Below are 16,557 nucleotides of genomic sequence, written 5' to 3'. Positions count from 1 at the left end.
TGGTTCTAAGTTGATCTTGAGATCTCTGGTACCTGGTAGCATAGACATTTTTCAAAGGTCTGCTTGGGCAGTCTGAACAGATAAAAGGTGGTAAATGGGTTAATAGTCTTACTGGTCCCCAAAGCCATATGAGGCTGACCTCAGATTTTAATTCTGTCACCATGAAAAGCTTTTATTAAGTGGTTCCTGTCTGCAGATGGTGACATGCATTCAAATCTTCACTCCAGGAAACCCTGGAGGAAATAAGTCACTCTTAGAAGCTTAATGTTCTGGTAACTACAGGTTTGTTCGATTATATATTAAATCTTTATTTTTAAGAATCGTTTTAGTTGGAAATTACTCTAAAATGAATTGTGCTGCCCTTCTTTTTAATTTAGTTTGTTGAACCTAATTTAACCCTTTCTTAATGACCCAGATCCTTATGGTGTGTGTGTGTGTATAAAGATATAAAGTTCCATAAGCTTTTTAGTCTATTTCTAACTCTGTTTTTCCCCCAAGACCATTTTTAGTGCATAATTTTTACAAAGTGCAAGGTTTTCAGGAGTGCATATCATTGTATATAAATGTCTGGCGTTAAGTCTGTGGGTCACAGTCATAAAAGTTTTAAAAGCCATTGCACTAGGTAACTCCTCTGCTAACAATACTTTCTTAATTTGCATGGTCCTTGACTGTTTGCCAAGCCTCTACACATAAACCAGGAAAGGGATTAATTTTTTTGTTGTTTTAAAATACAGTAAGCAAGCATAATGGAACCAGAAAGAGCATGGACTTTCAAATTAAACAGTCTTTAATTTTAGCCTTTCTATTTAGTAGCTGTGTGACCTCGAATGCCTTAATTAATCTCTCTCAGTTAATGTCAGAATCTCAGCTTTTAAAAAAAATAAATAAATAAATAAATGAGAGTAAAGCTTGAAATCAGAACACACAGACTCCCCCTCTGCAATCTCCACTGAGCACTGCAACCTCCCACAGGCGGTGCGCACTCCCAGCCACCGTGTCAGTAGTCGCCCGAGGTCCCCGCTTGTCTCTGCACCCCTGTGCCACTAAAACTGCAAGTGATGTTGGTCAGGGGGAGCCTGATCCTGGCACCTGTTGCAATACTAGAATTGTTGGGTTCTTTAAATGAAGTAATGAAGGTAGAAGTGGGCTAGGGGCAACATGGATGAACCCCACAAACAAAATTTTGAGTGGAGGGAAAAAGATCTGAAAGAGCGCATGTGGTAAATTTTGTTTATATGAAGTTCCAAACAAGCAAAACTGTTCTACAATGACAGAAGTCAAGACAGTGTTTACTCGTGGGTGGAGTGGTGACTGGGAGAGGACACAAAGGAGTACTTCTTTGGGTGCTGGTAACAATGTCTTTCTTGGTTTAGAGACACATTGTAAAAGCTCATTGAGCTTTGTACTTAGGATTTGTGCACTTTTCAGTATGTTATACTTTATCACAAAGTCATTTTTAAAGTGTATAGCACAGAAACTAGCACATAGTTGATTTCCTTCCCCTATCATGGTTCCAAATAACAGCGTGAAAGTCTAATTTAACAAAAGGATCCTAGCCTCTTTTCTTTGTAACCTCTCAGTTTCCTTTTTTCTGTTACGGTTCTGTGTCTCCTGGTTCCAGTCTTTTAATAAATGTTTAATAAATATATATGGTGGTAATCCCAATTGGTGTAGCTGAAGGAGTTCAGATCAGTCAGATAAGGTAAAATTCAATGTCTTACCACTGATTTAGGAATAAATCAGCAATACGAATTCTGATTTGGTGTTAATCTCTGACGATTACTTGATTTGATGTTTTGCTTTTTAAGTGGTGATTAAGTGGATTTTTAAATTTTGCCTGATTTCAGATCAGCTTCATTATTGAGTTTTTTAATGGTGGAACATTGGACCTATTCTCTTATTTTTGGCACTTTTAATACATGCCAGTTTTAGTATAATAGGCTTTGAAATAGTCATGGTCGCACCCTGTGACACCTCATATATTTTGCTTTGGTTCTCATCACTGAAAGAGAACCGTAGGTATTGTTTTTACCTTATTGCTTTGTACTACAAGTATAAAAGCAGAACTTAGGTACTTGGAAATTTATGCAAGGTCCTGTTATAAAAATTTTAGACCTGTTGAAAAGCCAATTAAAAAAAAACTCATTTATTTTTAATAATAATGTGTGGGTAATGTGTGGGATATAAAATAAGCCTATGACATTGTCTGTCCTTGGGGAGGATAGATTTCCTAGAGGAGAGATTTGTGATATAGGCAGAAAATGAATTTTTCTACATTTGCTTTTGGTCTTTTGGATGTTGTTGGTTTTGGAGAGAAGACTTGGACATGGACTTTGAAAGAGAAGGTTTCTGACAGAGATACTAGGAAGGCCTTTAATCTACAGAGAGCTGTGGTGGTGATTGTGTGAATGCCAGTGAAGTGGAGAGGACCTGACCGAAGTTGTTAGGGATTAGTACTGTGAAAAAAAGCTAAGAAGGTGGGAGGAGAACTCCCTACCTATCACATACTTACTTGTATCTATTCATTAAAATAGATAATGCTATTCAACGCTCACAAACCCTTTGGAGTAGACACTATTATTCCCACATTAAAGATGCAGAAACTGGGGAGCCTGGGTGGCTCAGTCAGTTAAACATCTGCCTTTGGCTCAGGTCATGATCCCAGGGTCTGGGATCAAGTCCCACATCAGGCTCCTTGCTCAAAAAGGGGCCTGCTTCTCCCTCTGCCTGCCGCTCCCCCTGCTTGTGCTCGCTCTCTGACAAATAAATAAAATCTTAAAAAAAAAAAAAAGATACAGGAACTGTGGCTCAGAGACATTTAGTAACTTGTCTAAGTTTACAAAGCTAGTGACAGAATTGGTATTCAGACTCAAAGCCCATCTCTACCACATGCTTTATATAGATAATAATGTTATCCAAAGAAAGGATGTATTTATCAGAGGATAGCTTGGAAGCCTGCAGAATGGGACGTCGTAAAGAAAATTGATAGCTGGTTTCATCTAGGATTACTCAGATAAGTCAATGTTGTAACTCCCGAACTTAGTTTCTTTTAAATCCCTGTGAAGCTTTGTCTATTTCTCTTGTGAGATGGTTGAATGGGACTGTGATGCAGACCCACCTGTTACCTGTTCTTTTCTTTCTTTCTTTCTTTCTGGTAGTAAAATAAATGTAATGTAAAATTTACCATTTTAACCACTTAAAGGCATTAAGTACATTTATAGTGTTGTTTTCCCAACATTACTTGTTGAAAAGAATATCCTTTTCCCATGAATGGTCTTGGCACCTTTCCCACAAATCATCTGACTGTATAATGTAGGGTTTATTTCTGGGCCCTCAGTTCTGTTCCATTGGGGTGTGTGTCTGTCGTTACACCAGTACAACACTGCTCTGATTACTCTAGCTTTGTAGTAAGTTGTGAAATCAGGAAGTGTGAATCTTCCAACTTTAGACTTGATTTTCAAGATTGTCTAAGCTATTTGGGGTCCTTTGAAATTCCATATGAATTTTAAGATGACTTTTTATATTTCTGCAAAAGACATCATTGGGATTTTGAGAGGGATTGCATTGAGTCTGTAAATCTCTTTGGGTAGTATTGTCCCCTTAACAGTGTTAGTCTTCCAATTCATGAACACAAAATGTCTTTTCCATTTTTGTCTTCTTAAATTTCTTTTAGCATTATTTTGTAGTTTTCAGCATATAATGTTTTACATCATGTGACTGTTATATTTCTCAAAATAAATTAATAAGTTAACATTCTTATTTATCCATCATTGTTTAATGATCTGTAGAACGACCCTCAAGAATATATTCTGTTTTTAACAGAATCAGTGTTCTGAGCCCACAAAACTGAGGGAAGGATCCTGGAAACTGAAAACTTACACCTAAATTGCTGCCTTTGGGAACCATTTTGGGTGTCCAGACTGTTTGCTGCCTCTGATAAAAACCTAATTTCACTGCATGTCTTATTTGATATACAGTAGTTCATGTTTCTAATTTTTTCTGTCTTTTGCTTCCAGATTTCTCCGTCTTGCTAAGGAGGAACGCTTTCTTATTTGATATAGCTGATGGTACCATGCAAAAATCGGATCCTCGAAAAGGTCAGAACCTGTATTTATATGTAATAGAAATAGAGAATTTTCTTCTATTAGGTTGTATATGAATCTGTGTCAGAAAAAGCGATTAGAATGAATAAAAGAATTTCATCGTCTCATGCCAACTTAACCCTGCAATTTTAACAAAACTTTAGTGTCGTTTATACAGCTCTTTATAGTTTGCGAAGTACTCTTCACATAATTGTCTTACCTCATTTTTACAGTAATCTTGTAGAGTAGGTACAGTTGCTATTCCTGTTTTATGGCAGCAATGAGGGGTTAAGAGACTTACTCAAAATCATGTACTATATGCTGTGCAATTTAATTCTAGATCTTTTGCCTTTAAATCTTTTTCTTCTCACTGTATCACAAGTTGATGATCAGTATCAGAATTTAGAAGGCATGTAAGTATTAAATATGGCAGCTATATGAACATTGGAAATTATGTAAAAGTCTGTTAAAAATGTTAAAATCCCTTTATGGATATAAAATATTAATGTCAGATCTTGATATTGAACATAATCTTTGAGATGATACCAAGTGCCTCAATATGTAATATACCATTGTCTTGGTGTGGCAAATGAGGCTCTTTATTTGCAGCCTACCTACTTTTCTGTTCTCATCTCCCTTTATCTCTATAGCTTACCCTGTGCTTTCCTATCTATAATAAACTGCTGGCTGTTGTCCAAATATGCTGTCCATTTTCATGTCTGAGCACCTTTATATTATATTCCCTTTGCCTAAAATGTCTATTTATCTTTCTTCTGACAGTCCTAGCTCAATTTCATCTCTGTGAAGCTTTCCTCACTTCCCCAAGTATAGTTAATCATTCCTTTCTGTTTTCCTAGAGCACTTTGTATAGGAAATCTCTGTGAGAGCAAAAGTCACATTATGTTATGATTTTGTATTTGAATTGCTGTCTGTCGTACTAATCTATGAGTTCTTTGTGAGCACAGGCTAGGACTTTGTCTTTGTGTCCTTACTGCCCCACATTACTCCTAGGCTTACATACATTCATTTAAAGAATTCAAGACTAGCTCTCCTTAAAGGATGTGTACACCAATCTTAGTAGGAGACTGACCACATACAAATACTTAGAAGCTTGTAAATAAATATGGTGCATGCTTGAAGTAGAACAGAGGGATGGTCATACCCAAGCAGAATTTAGGGAAGAATTCCTCTATATCAGGGATTAACAAACTGTGGCTGGTGGGTCAGATCCTGTTGGCTGCCTGTTTTGTAAATAAAGGTGTTTTGGAACAAAGTCATGTTTATTGTTAATGTGTAATTTATGGCTTCTTTCATGCTGCAGTGGTAGAGTTGTTGCAACAGAAACTGTGTGTCCCATAAAACTGAAATTATTTACTCTCTGGCTTTTTACAGAGGTTTTCCAAACCGTGTTTTAGGAGATGGGTTTTGAATAGAGGTATGAAAAAAAAAAGGAATGTGAATTGGTGAAGCATGAGTGTGTATCACAACGTAATGAAAACAGGCTGTAGTAGTGGGTATGCTAAGTGAGTAAGTTTCACTTCAAACAGGTTTGTCAGAGGGAGCTATGTTGGAGTGTAAAGAATGTTTCGGATTGATAAAGAGGGAACATAAAAATTCAATAGAAATTACCAGTAAACGCTTTGGGTGTGTAGTAAGACAGTTTCCTAATTAATAGCAGGGCATGAGGATGATGATGACAGAGAAGAAGGAATCAACAATGCACATTAACATTGATCGTCTACAATGGCCAGGTACTGGTCTAAGTGCTTCCTGTGTATCCTATTTATTCTCCTAGCACCTCAGCTAATTGCTGTTATTGTCTTTATTTTGCAGATGAGAAAACCAAGGCAAAGAGGCTTAAGTTACTTGGCCAAGGTTACACAACTAGTAAGTGATAGAACCAGATCCGAACCCTGGCAGTATTGCTGCAGGATCTTCATAATAGAAGAGAGAAATCTAGGGATATTTGGTAAAATACTCTTGAGCTTGGACTAAGATAATTAGACTGAATTATTAGGACGTGTGCTAACCCATCACCATAAAGAGAAAATAACTAGACCATAGAGGTGTAATGTTGGAAGGCAGAGTGTCCAGTCAGAAGAGTATACTATGGATTAGGTGGAATGGGAGGGAATAAGAAGCAGATACATTTTATAGTGAGACATTTACATAGTCATTGAGTTTCACCTTGATAAGACCAGAAAGCAGCTAACTTACCCTGCGCACATGAAAGCTGCCCCCAAATGGGTAAAGAGCAGGCGTACTCAATTGAGGTAGAGATGAGCAGTGATTTTCAAGGAGCTAGGTGACATTCAGCACCCACCCCTCCCACCCCGAAGTATGTTAGAGTCAGTGGAGGTGTCACATCAAACACATGCCATTCTCTCCCTTTCCGTGTTGTTTCCCTGAGGGACCTTGTTCCTATGTAACTCCCTGCCATTGCTGTGATAAACATTTACCACGTTGGGCCACTTTATTTTTAATGTATGTATGTGTTAAATTATTTATATGCACTGTGAAAAATTTGGCAACAGATGTATACCGAATAAAAAGGGAAAGTGTCTTGCTGTCTTAAGATACCTCTTTTAGGTGCGCCTAGGTGGCTCAGTGGGGTAAAGCCTCCACCTTCGGCTCAGGTCATGATCCCAGGGTCCTGGGATCGAGCCCCACATTGAGCCCTGTATCAGGCTCCCTGCTCAGCAGGGAGCCTGCTTCCCTGTCTCCCTCTCTCTACCTGCCTCTCTGCCTACTTGTGATCTCTGTCTGTCAAATAAATAAGTAAAATCTTTAAAAACAAACAAAAAAAGATACCTCTTTTAAAAGTTCAATTGTAGATGAAACTACTGTTACTAATGGACGTATGATGGGATTCCCTTGTGGTTATTGAGATGGAAAAAATATTGAGAATCACTTTCCTAAGGCCTAGACCCACAGCCAAGAATGGAAAGAACTTCCTAGGGAGGTGCAGGATCTTCATCAGTGGAGGTCTAAGATGGGACTCTGTAGGATGCTAGAAAGAAGATTCAGACTCTGGCTTGGGGTTGATGGAATTGGAGGCAGGGAAAGAGGAGATATTGAACTAAATGGCTTTTACTGTGTCTTCTTAACCTGTAGTTCTGTGTTATAACTTCTGACCCAATTACCAACTGCCAAGGAGAAGATGCTGATTTGACTGGCATGGATGACTTGAGTGGACAACAAAATAGTATAAGAGAAAAATCCAATGTATAAAATTCAAATTTATAGAACAGGTTACTTTGCAGTAAAACATTGAACTTATTTTATTTTTTTTTATTTTTATTTTTTTTTTTAAGATTTTATTTATTTATTTGACAGAGAGAAATCACAAGTAGGCAGAGAGGCAGGCAGAGAGAGAGAGGAGGAAGCAGGCTCCCTGCTGAGCAGAGAGCCCGATGCGGGACTCGATCCCAGGACCCTGAGATCATGACCTGAGCCGAAGGCAGCGGCTTAACCACTGAGCCACCCAGGCGCCCCTGAACTTATTTTAATAAAGGTTTCTTTAACCATCTTGGTGTGCTCAAAATAGACTTCATTTTTTTATTAAAAATTCCACGTACACTAAATTTTGTATTTAGTGCATAAAATAAAAGCATCACACATTGTTCATTATTTCTTTTCTTTTTAAATTTATTTGACAGCAGGAGAGGGAACACAAGCAGGGGGAGTGGGAGAGGGAGAAGCAGGCTTCCCACTGAGCAGGGAGCCCGACATGGGGCACTATCCCAGGACCCTGGGATCATGACCTGAGCCAAAGGCAGCTGCTTAATGACTGAGCCACCCAAGCACCCCATTGTTTATTACTTCAAAGAAAGAAGTTATCCCAGGTTATCCCACCTGGTTTTAAGTTGTAATGGGTAAGGAAGAAATAATTGGCCTGGTACCTTGATGTTGCTTCCCATAGACTCATAATGTGATAGAACTTAAAAGGGATCTTACAGATCATGAATGAAGTTCAGCCTCTTTATTTTACAAATGAGGAAAGTAAAAACCAAATATGATGTGTTCCTGGCTCAGTCTCACGGTAGCCTAGTTGGAACTTGCCTCTCAAAGATTAGTGAGAAGGTATGTAAAGTGCCTTTAATGGTGCCAGTTCACAATAGTTGCAGAAATAGAAGGTAAAGAAGAAGAAGTTGCTGCTGCTGTTATTTCTTCTGCTCACATCACATTTCTGCATGCCTTCAGAGGAAAAGTTGGTATTGTAGAAATATATGCCATCCATGCTGTAAACCTAAAGTTGTGCAGTGTTGAAATGATGAAATCAGGAGGTCCATACCCTGATAAAATTGCAGGATATCATATTTGGAACCTTTTAAGGTTACCTAGTCCAACTTCCCTCGTCCTTCTCATGATTTAATACTTCCACCAAGAATTTATCTTACCTTTGCTTCCATACCTCCATGATGGCAGATTCATACTTTTCCTTCTCAGAGTTTATCTGATAGTTGCATACCTCTGACTGCCAGAAGGCTCTTCTAGTAATGAGCTGAAGCCTGTCTACCTGTAGCTTACACTGACTAGTCCCTAGTTCTGTCCCTCAGCATACTATTGAACAAGTACAGTGAGTCTCATCTCTCCTCTACATGAGGACATGCTGGGTATTTGCAAACAACTCTCCTGTTTCCTGAGTTGTCTTTTCTCCTGGTTAAGCCTCCATAGTTTCTTGAACCTTTACTCTCCTCATTGCTTTCCTTTGAATACATTGTGTCCCTGTATCTCATTCAGAGTGTAAGGTCTAGACTTGAACATAAAACTCCACCTCCAAAGTGTTCTGACTGGCAGAGTAGATCAGCCAGTACTGTTAGGTCCTTTTCTCTGGATAGTGACAAGAATGATGGTGCTTTACTTAGTTCATGACATCAGATCCATGTAAGTCTGCCAGGAAGTATGATGTGATAACACTGGTTCACTAAACATCTTCCTTGTTCAGGAAACAGGAGCCAGAAGATTTGTAGAAAGCATTAGCCTCACTTATGCTCTGGATCCCACCTCTATAAGCCTCTGGAAAGGGTACACATTATACATAGTTGAAGTCTTCTAGGACTGCCTGCAAGACAAAGGGAGTTATAGCCTTTCTGCATTTTCATTAGCCATTGCATGCTGCTTTGCTTGTTAAAGGAAATACTGATGTTCTGTGGGGTTCTTCTCTCTGTGTGCACGTGCAGAGATGGATAATTGCTACAGAGGGAGTGGGGGAGGGATGATTGCCAAGGAGAGATCTGTTCCATCTTCTTTGTTCACATCTGCTGCATGCACAAGACAGGATTTATTGCTGTCTTCGAGAAGGGGATTGCCTAGCTTGCTTCCCCTTCCCCCTCTTCTGGCAGATCATCCCAGAGGAATATTACCATCTCATCACACCTCTCTGTGAACAGAGTAAAAAGTCAGTGAAGGAGAGCTGGAGGCAGAGAATCAGCTAAAAGGCACTAGGAATAGTTGCTAATAAGAGAGAGTGGCTAATCAGTGGTACATTCCAGACTAGTCCCTTGTCCTGCCTCCTCTGTAGGTTGTCCTCCATGGCCACAGTGGGGCAGGTGTTCCTCCCAGCTTTTCCTTTTTGATCTCTGTGCTTATCAGCATAGGGTTATGGTTTATTAAAATCACAATTGCTATCTAACATTGAAAGAGTTCTGTCTCAGTGGGTTTTCAGAAGTACAATTGATGTGTCTTTTTTCTATTTTAGAGCTTCTGAGAAAAACATCCCTTCTCTTCTGTCCCTTCTTCCCTTCCTCCTCCCCCCGCCCCTCTCATTGATATGTGCATGTAAGCCTGCATTACTTCTTTTGTGTTTTCCAAGCTCTATGAATATTTAAAACATGGTACCTTTGGACATCCTCCATTTAATCTAGTTTTGCCTCATTAAATCCCAGACTGTGCTTAATATTAATTCGGTGTCCAGATCAAGCTAATAAGCCTCAGTGCTTCAGTTTTTACCTTAGTAAAGTGGGTAGAATATCTGAGTTGGGCTATTTTATGTTAGAAGCATTTGTAAGATTTCTTTCTTGTATTTTTGTCTTTTTTTTTTTTTTTTTTTTTTTTTGGAGAGAGGCGGTGTAGTTAAGAGCATAGTTTAGTTTCAGATACTGGCTTTTCTACTGACTTTACCCTTTAAGACTGTTACTCAACCTCTCTGGGTATTATTTCCTCATTAGGTAAAAAGGAATAGTGATACCATACTAAGTGGTATCACACTGGTGATGACTTAACAAGATAGTTTTAGATAGTTTTATTGAAATAATTAGCACAATATCTGGTACATAGTAAACACTTAAAAATAATAGCTATATAATGTTAATAATAATTATTGTTACTATATAAGTGATAATTTATAACTAAATTTTTTTCTTAACATATGAAGAATTTCTTTTACTTTTCCTTGCTTCAGGGGATGGCCTACTATGATTGTTTTACCATGTGTTGAAAGGATACTTCCATAGACTTGTAAATTTTCTGCTACATATTTTTTTCTCTCAAGGGTTTCCAGAAATACCAGAATCTTTACATCCTCTAGATCTTGTATTATCCACTACAGTCACCACCAGTCACATATGTTCATTTAAATTTAATAAAAATTAAATGCAAACAAAAATGGAACTGTTCAGACATACTGGCCACATTTGAAGTGCGGAAGAGCCACATGTGGCTAGTGGCTGCCCATTAGATGATACAGAACATTTCTGGCATCAAGGAAAGTTCTATGGGACAGCACTGCTTTATTTTACTGGTCTGTTATGTTGTAGTCTTTTCTCAGAAATCAAAGAGGCTATATTTTTTAGGATGTTCCACAGATTTCCCTCTTAATGTTTTAGGGCTCCAGACGTGTGTTTTGAGGATTCAGGTTACTCTTCTTACTCCAGAGCCTTTTAATGTCATTACAGTCTTTTGGAATAAATAAATACAGTTCTACTTCCCCCAAGAAGATTGCATTATGGTAATTTTTTTAAAGGTTCCAGTCCACAGTACGAGGAAGCCGGGGGAGAAAAGGAAAAGTAGAGTAAATCTAGCAGATATTCCTTAGAGTCAATACTCAAAAAAACTAAGTATTTGAATCCTTAGAGACTAACTAGTAATAGGAGGCTCTAATATCCTGTGTCCTCTTTGTAAATACATTGTATGACTTCAGGATCTCAGTTTTCCCTCTGAGAAAGCTAGCAAACAGCAAGTTTTTCCTTAATCCCTATTAACTGTATTATGTGCTTTTAAGGCCTTTTTTTTTTTTTTCATTTATTCTTCACAAAAACCTAATAAAGCAAGTAGGGTTGGGATTATCATCCCTATTTTACTGATAAGAAAACTGAGGCTCTGTGCAATTAAGTTAGCTGCCTAAACTCTTTAAGAGAAGGTAGTCTTTAAGGGAAAATACATTTGACATTCAAAACAGGATAGAATTTTAACTTCCAATTTGGTATTTGTTTTGTTTTGTTTTTATTTTGTTTTGCTTTATTTTACTACCAGTCAGACTATGATAAAGAGTAAAGATTCTTTAGGGCAACATGGAAACTGAATAGTGTCACATGAAGCAGGCCCTAGAAGAATGACTAAAGCCTCACTTGTCCTATGACAAGTGTGTGTCTTAGGGCTGGGTAGCTTAAACAACAGAAATTAATTTTCTCACAGTTTCTAGTCTGGAAGTCCAAGTTCAAGATGCTAGCAGGGTTTTTTTCTGGTCAGGCCTTTTCTCAGCTTACAGACAAGCACTTTTTCAGCCACGTCCTCACCTGGCCTTTTACTCTGTGGAGAGAGAAGGAGAGAGAGAAGGAGAAAGAGAGATCTCTGATGTCTCTTTCTCATCTTATAAGAACAGGTTAGGGCCCCACCCTTATGACCTCATTTAACCTTAGTTACCTCCTTGCAAGTCCTATCTCCAAATACAGTCTCATTGGGAGTTAGGACTTTAACATAGGAATTGTGGGGAAGCACATTCAGTCCATAATACCATGTTAATGGATTTTTAGTATCTTTTGAGTTTTTGGCTTAACCTGGTTAGTTGGAAATTACGTTTATATGCAGTATTTGCATGGGACCAAATGTAGCAGATCCCCGTATTCTTGACTTCTGTGAATACTGGGGCTTAGGTTAGTTAAATTAAACCAGTGGTCCTTGCTATAAGGGACTGTCCGACCCTGAGATACTCTAATAACCAAGTAAGATTTATCTAAATGTCCTACTTTTTAAATAATGTAGCCAGTTTTTAACACGTCTCAGTACTTTAAGGGGTAATAAGTGTCCTCCTTCCTTCCACCCCCATTTTACAGATGGAGAAATTAACATACAGAGAAACTGACTTGTCAGAGGTCAGAGTAAGGTATTGGTGGATCCAGGGATAAATCCAAAACTTCTTAATTCCCTGACCAGTTTTAAGTCCATTGACTATGCAGCCTAGTGGTAAGTATCTTTTTACCCTATTCTGGAATTAAGAGGGATTAAGAGATTTAGTAAGGACTGATTCTAAGGAATTCCTCACTACTAATTATATCATTCATTATCTATTTCTTTTAGCCACAATGTCTTTTGTTATTTTGTCATCAATTTTTCAGGTCATAGAAAGAATTGAAGTTTTGCTTTTTAAATTCCTAAGGATATTCCTGTAACAGCTCAGCCACACATGAGATTATTAAGAAAATAAAGAAAACTATTATTTAATGAATTTGTTCTCTACATTAGGCACCATGTTAGACACTTTGTCTAGCATTTAAGTATTTAAATGTCATTAAAACTTAACAACCATTTCATGAAGGTACGTATTCTTGCTATTTTTATAGTGATAGTTTTAATAGTATTAGTTGGATTTAATAAAAACAACTTATAAGTTTCAGAGTTTAGATTCTAAAGAAAATTTAGAAGAAACTAAGAACCTTATCAAGAATCTTTAAATATAAAAATCTCTATTTTAGGCATAGGTTTCTGGTTTATTATGTCTTATCCCTTTTTTATCCTTTGCTTGGGATTTTCTGAGATGGGATGATTTGTCTTACCTGAGATTAAGTTAAATTTGCTCTTCTACTCGCCACTAAAATCACAAGAGTTTCTCTAAAGCCTTTTCTTCTATCCCTACATCTAAATAATTAGGATTCTTTTAATTACTAGAGAGGTTGAACAACTAAGCCATGTGAAAAGCAAGGGTGTATTGAGCCTTCAGAACTAAGGTCCCATAAGCCATTAGTATATTTTCTCCTCTGTCGCTCACCTCTACTTCTCTGCCCGTTGGCTTCTTTTTGCTCATTGTAGATCTACCTTCTCTACCTTCTCTATTATAGTAAAAAAAGTACAGTCACTGACATTGACCACATTTTACTTTTCTTAGCATACCTCCTAACATGCCTTCCGCTCCAGCCACATTGGACTACAGTTGCCCAGCATGGCACTGTCCAACAGAAATAGAACGGAAGTCACATATGTAATTCTAAATTTTCTAGTAGCCACATTGAAAAAGGTAAAGAAGAAACAAGAGGGTGCTCGCTTCGGCAGCACATATACTAAAAAAAAAAAAAAGAAGAAACAGAGGAGTTAATTTTAATAATATGCTTTATTTAGCTTAGTGTATCCAAAATACTATTTTGACACATAACCAGTATAAAAATACTTAATGAGCTATTCTACATTCCTTTTTTTCATACTCAGCCTTCAGAATCTGGTGTATGTTTTGCAGTTATAGCATATCTCAATTTGGACACCAAGTTATGTCAGAAATACTTGATCTGCATTTAGATTTCAACAATTTTCAATTGAACAAGTAGATACTCATACCCAGTTTTATTCCAGACAAGGTAGGGGGATGGGGTAACTGGGTGATGAGCATTAAGGTGGGCACGTGATATAATGAACACTAGGTGTTATATGCAGCTGATGAATCACTAATTTCTACCTATGAAACTAATAAAAAAAACTTTTCCCTATAACTGTATTGAGTGTCAGTTATGAATTTAAATTAATAAAAAATGAAAACAAAATTAAATATTCACTTCCTTAGTCATACTAACTATATTCAGGTGCTGCATATGGCTAGTGGCTACCATATTGGACAGAGCAGATCTAACATAATGCTTCATTGCGCCATTTCTTTCTTTACATTATTCCCTCTCTATGATACACTTTTCTTATTACTCCATCTCCAAGATTCAGTTCCTTTTCCATGGCCTTAGTTTCTTCTCCCACCCTCTCCCCAGATAGAACTGGCCCCTCCCCTCTCCTTTACCTTTTTAGCCCCTGTATACTTTAATGTAGCACCTATAATTCTTTATCACACTTACTTAGGTATCTTTCTCCCTCTTCTAGACTGAAGGGAGAGTACCTTGTTATTTTTTGAATCCCCCATTACCTGGCACAGGGCTGGAACCAATGTGTAGTCAAAGAGTTTTTGTTTAAAGAGTGAATGAATATAACTTCAATCTGGCAGTAGGAAAGGCCTTAGAGGATTATTTTGAAAATAGCAAATTGGAGGGGCACCTGGGTGGCTCAGTCAGTGAAGCATATGCCTTTGGCACAGGTCGTCATCCCAGGGTTCTGGGATCAAGCCCTGCACTGTCAGGTTCCCTGTTCACCAGGGAGCCTTCTTCTCCCTCTCCCTCACTTGTGTTTTCTCTCTCTCTTTCTAATAAATAAAATCTTAAAAAAAAATAGTCAATTGGAAATAGAATTTAAATGTCAAATTGAACAAGATTTAATAGGAAGCAATTCACTGTCTTTTAAACCTATGACATTATATTCATTCATTTCATTTCATGGACTGAAACACATGAGATGTTAAGGAGAATGAGACATAATTTATACTGCAAAATAGTTCATAGTTGGGATGTTTGCATGTGCTCAAACACATGTACACAAGGTGTGGATGCATTGCTATCTCATAATATTGTTTGTTGCTTAGTGAAATAGAACTCCAGGATTGAATAGGATCTTAGAAGTTTATGTAATTAATCCCTTTCCAACCCATGAGTTCCTTCTCAGCTTGGAAAAGTTTCAGCATCTTTGGTGATAAGTGGCCATCCAGCCTTCCGCCTGTGCTCTTTAGAGAATGAGTGACTCGTCCTTTGCAGGATGGTTCTCACTGCCAGGAAGTCTCATTCTGAAACCTGCTTCCGTGCAATGAATGCTGTTGCAGATGCCTCCAGTCAAAAGATCACATTTTTGGAACCTCTGGTTTAGAATGTCAGCTTCATGAGTAGGAGGAGTTTTTATCTGTTTAGTGATCTATCTTCGGTGCCTACAACAGTGCCTTACTAATAACAGATAATACATGTTTGTTGAATTAATAAGTCTTTAGAAACAGGATTCAGGCATTAATTCAATTCAGTTTTTTATCTGTGAACTATTATTGCGTATCTTTCCTTGCTGTTGCCTGACCAACCATTGCCCCCCCCATGGCACTGTTAAACTTTCTGAACTGCAGAGTCTTATTCTTCACCTGCAAATAGAGACTGGTAATACCTGAGATGATCTGTATGAGAATGCCTGGTTCTGGGCCTCGTATGTGGTAATGATAGGTGTTAGTTGAATCTGAAATGGATTTGGTATGGCAACCTCTGAGCCTCCTGACATCCCAGAAATGCAAGTCCATTATTTTATTAATTGAGTTTTTAAAATTGTGATAAAAGGGGCACCTGGGTGGCTCAGTCAGTTAAGCATCTGCCTTCAGCTCAGATCATGACCCTGGGGTTCTGGGATGGAGCCCCACTTTGCAGGCTCCCTGCTCAATGGGGGCGGAGGTCTGCTTCTCCCTCTCCCTTTGCCCCTCCCTACCACTCATGCACTCTCTCTTGCTCTTTTTCTTTCTCTCAAATAAATAAATAAAATCTCTTTAAAAATTGCGATAGAAGACATAAACTTGAAATATACCATTTTAACCATTTTTAATTGTAGTGGAATTGGGTACATTCACATAGTTGTGCAGCCATTTCCACCACTCATCTGCAGAACTTCTTTCATCCCACAACACTGAAACTGAAACTCTGTACTCATTTAATGATAGCAAGCACATTTTTAATATTAGCCTAGGTATTGAAATAGTAAATCTGTATGGAAAAAATTCCAAAATCAATATATAAATCACTACTCTATTATCTGAAATTTTCAGTGATCTATTTTAAATTATGCTTTATTTAGTATAAATAATTGATATCTAATTATAATAAATTCTGTATCTAAGTATCCATTTATATGTCAAAATTGTCTTGGTGAAAGCGTGCATTTAAACATTGACTTCTTAATATGTGTGATTTTCTCACATTGCATAACTGTTTCTGAGTTTGGTGAAAAGACACTGTTCTTTTCCTGTCCCCCCCCCCCGCTTTTTCTTTTTTTGAGTGCTTGCTGTGTACCAAGCCCCTGGAATACTGACTAGATTAGTAGCATTTAGCTCTGACACTGTGGAGCAGGTATAGAAGTGGGAGATAGAGATGGTGCTCTGCTTAGGGAAGTTGCCAGAAAGCCATTATGAAGTAACATTTATCCTGGACCA

The 16,557-nt window shown here is 37.9% G+C and overlaps 1 protein-coding gene across 14 annotated transcripts in view; it reads left to right on the top strand.

The window, feature by feature from the left end:
• SCMH1 (Scm polycomb group protein homolog 1) overlaps window positions 1-16,557 on the top strand; it is a 169,897-nt gene that overhangs the window by 28,798 nt on the left and 124,542 nt on the right. For 8 of the 14 annotated variants that reach the window (XR_006601730.1, XM_045064308.1, XM_045064314.1 and 5 more), the window contains exons 2-3: window positions 4,017-4,097; window positions 5,916-5,969. Coding sequence is in view for 13 of the 14 variants with exons in the window: in XM_045064308.1 (XP_044920243.1) it covers window positions 4,073-4,097; window positions 5,916-5,969 (79 nt within the window). In the remaining variant the exon portion in view is untranslated. Of the gene's footprint in view, window positions 1-4,016; window positions 4,098-5,915; window positions 5,970-6,033; window positions 6,052-12,355; window positions 12,486-16,557 lie in introns of those variants that run through there. The other 6 variants (XM_045064311.1, XM_013045205.2, XM_045064310.1 and 3 more) reach the window with 4 other exon arrangements.

The sequence above is a fragment of the Mustela putorius genome, unplaced genomic scaffold (genome assembly GCF_011764305.1).
Source record: "Mustela putorius furo isolate JIRA1106 unplaced genomic scaffold, ASM1176430v1.1 tig00003853_pilon_pilon_pilon, whole genome shotgun sequence".
NCBI lineage: Eukaryota > Metazoa > Chordata > Mammalia > Carnivora > Mustelidae > Mustela > Mustela putorius.
Note: the sequence above shows the minus strand (reverse complement) of the source record. Positions and strands in the feature narration are given on the sequence as shown.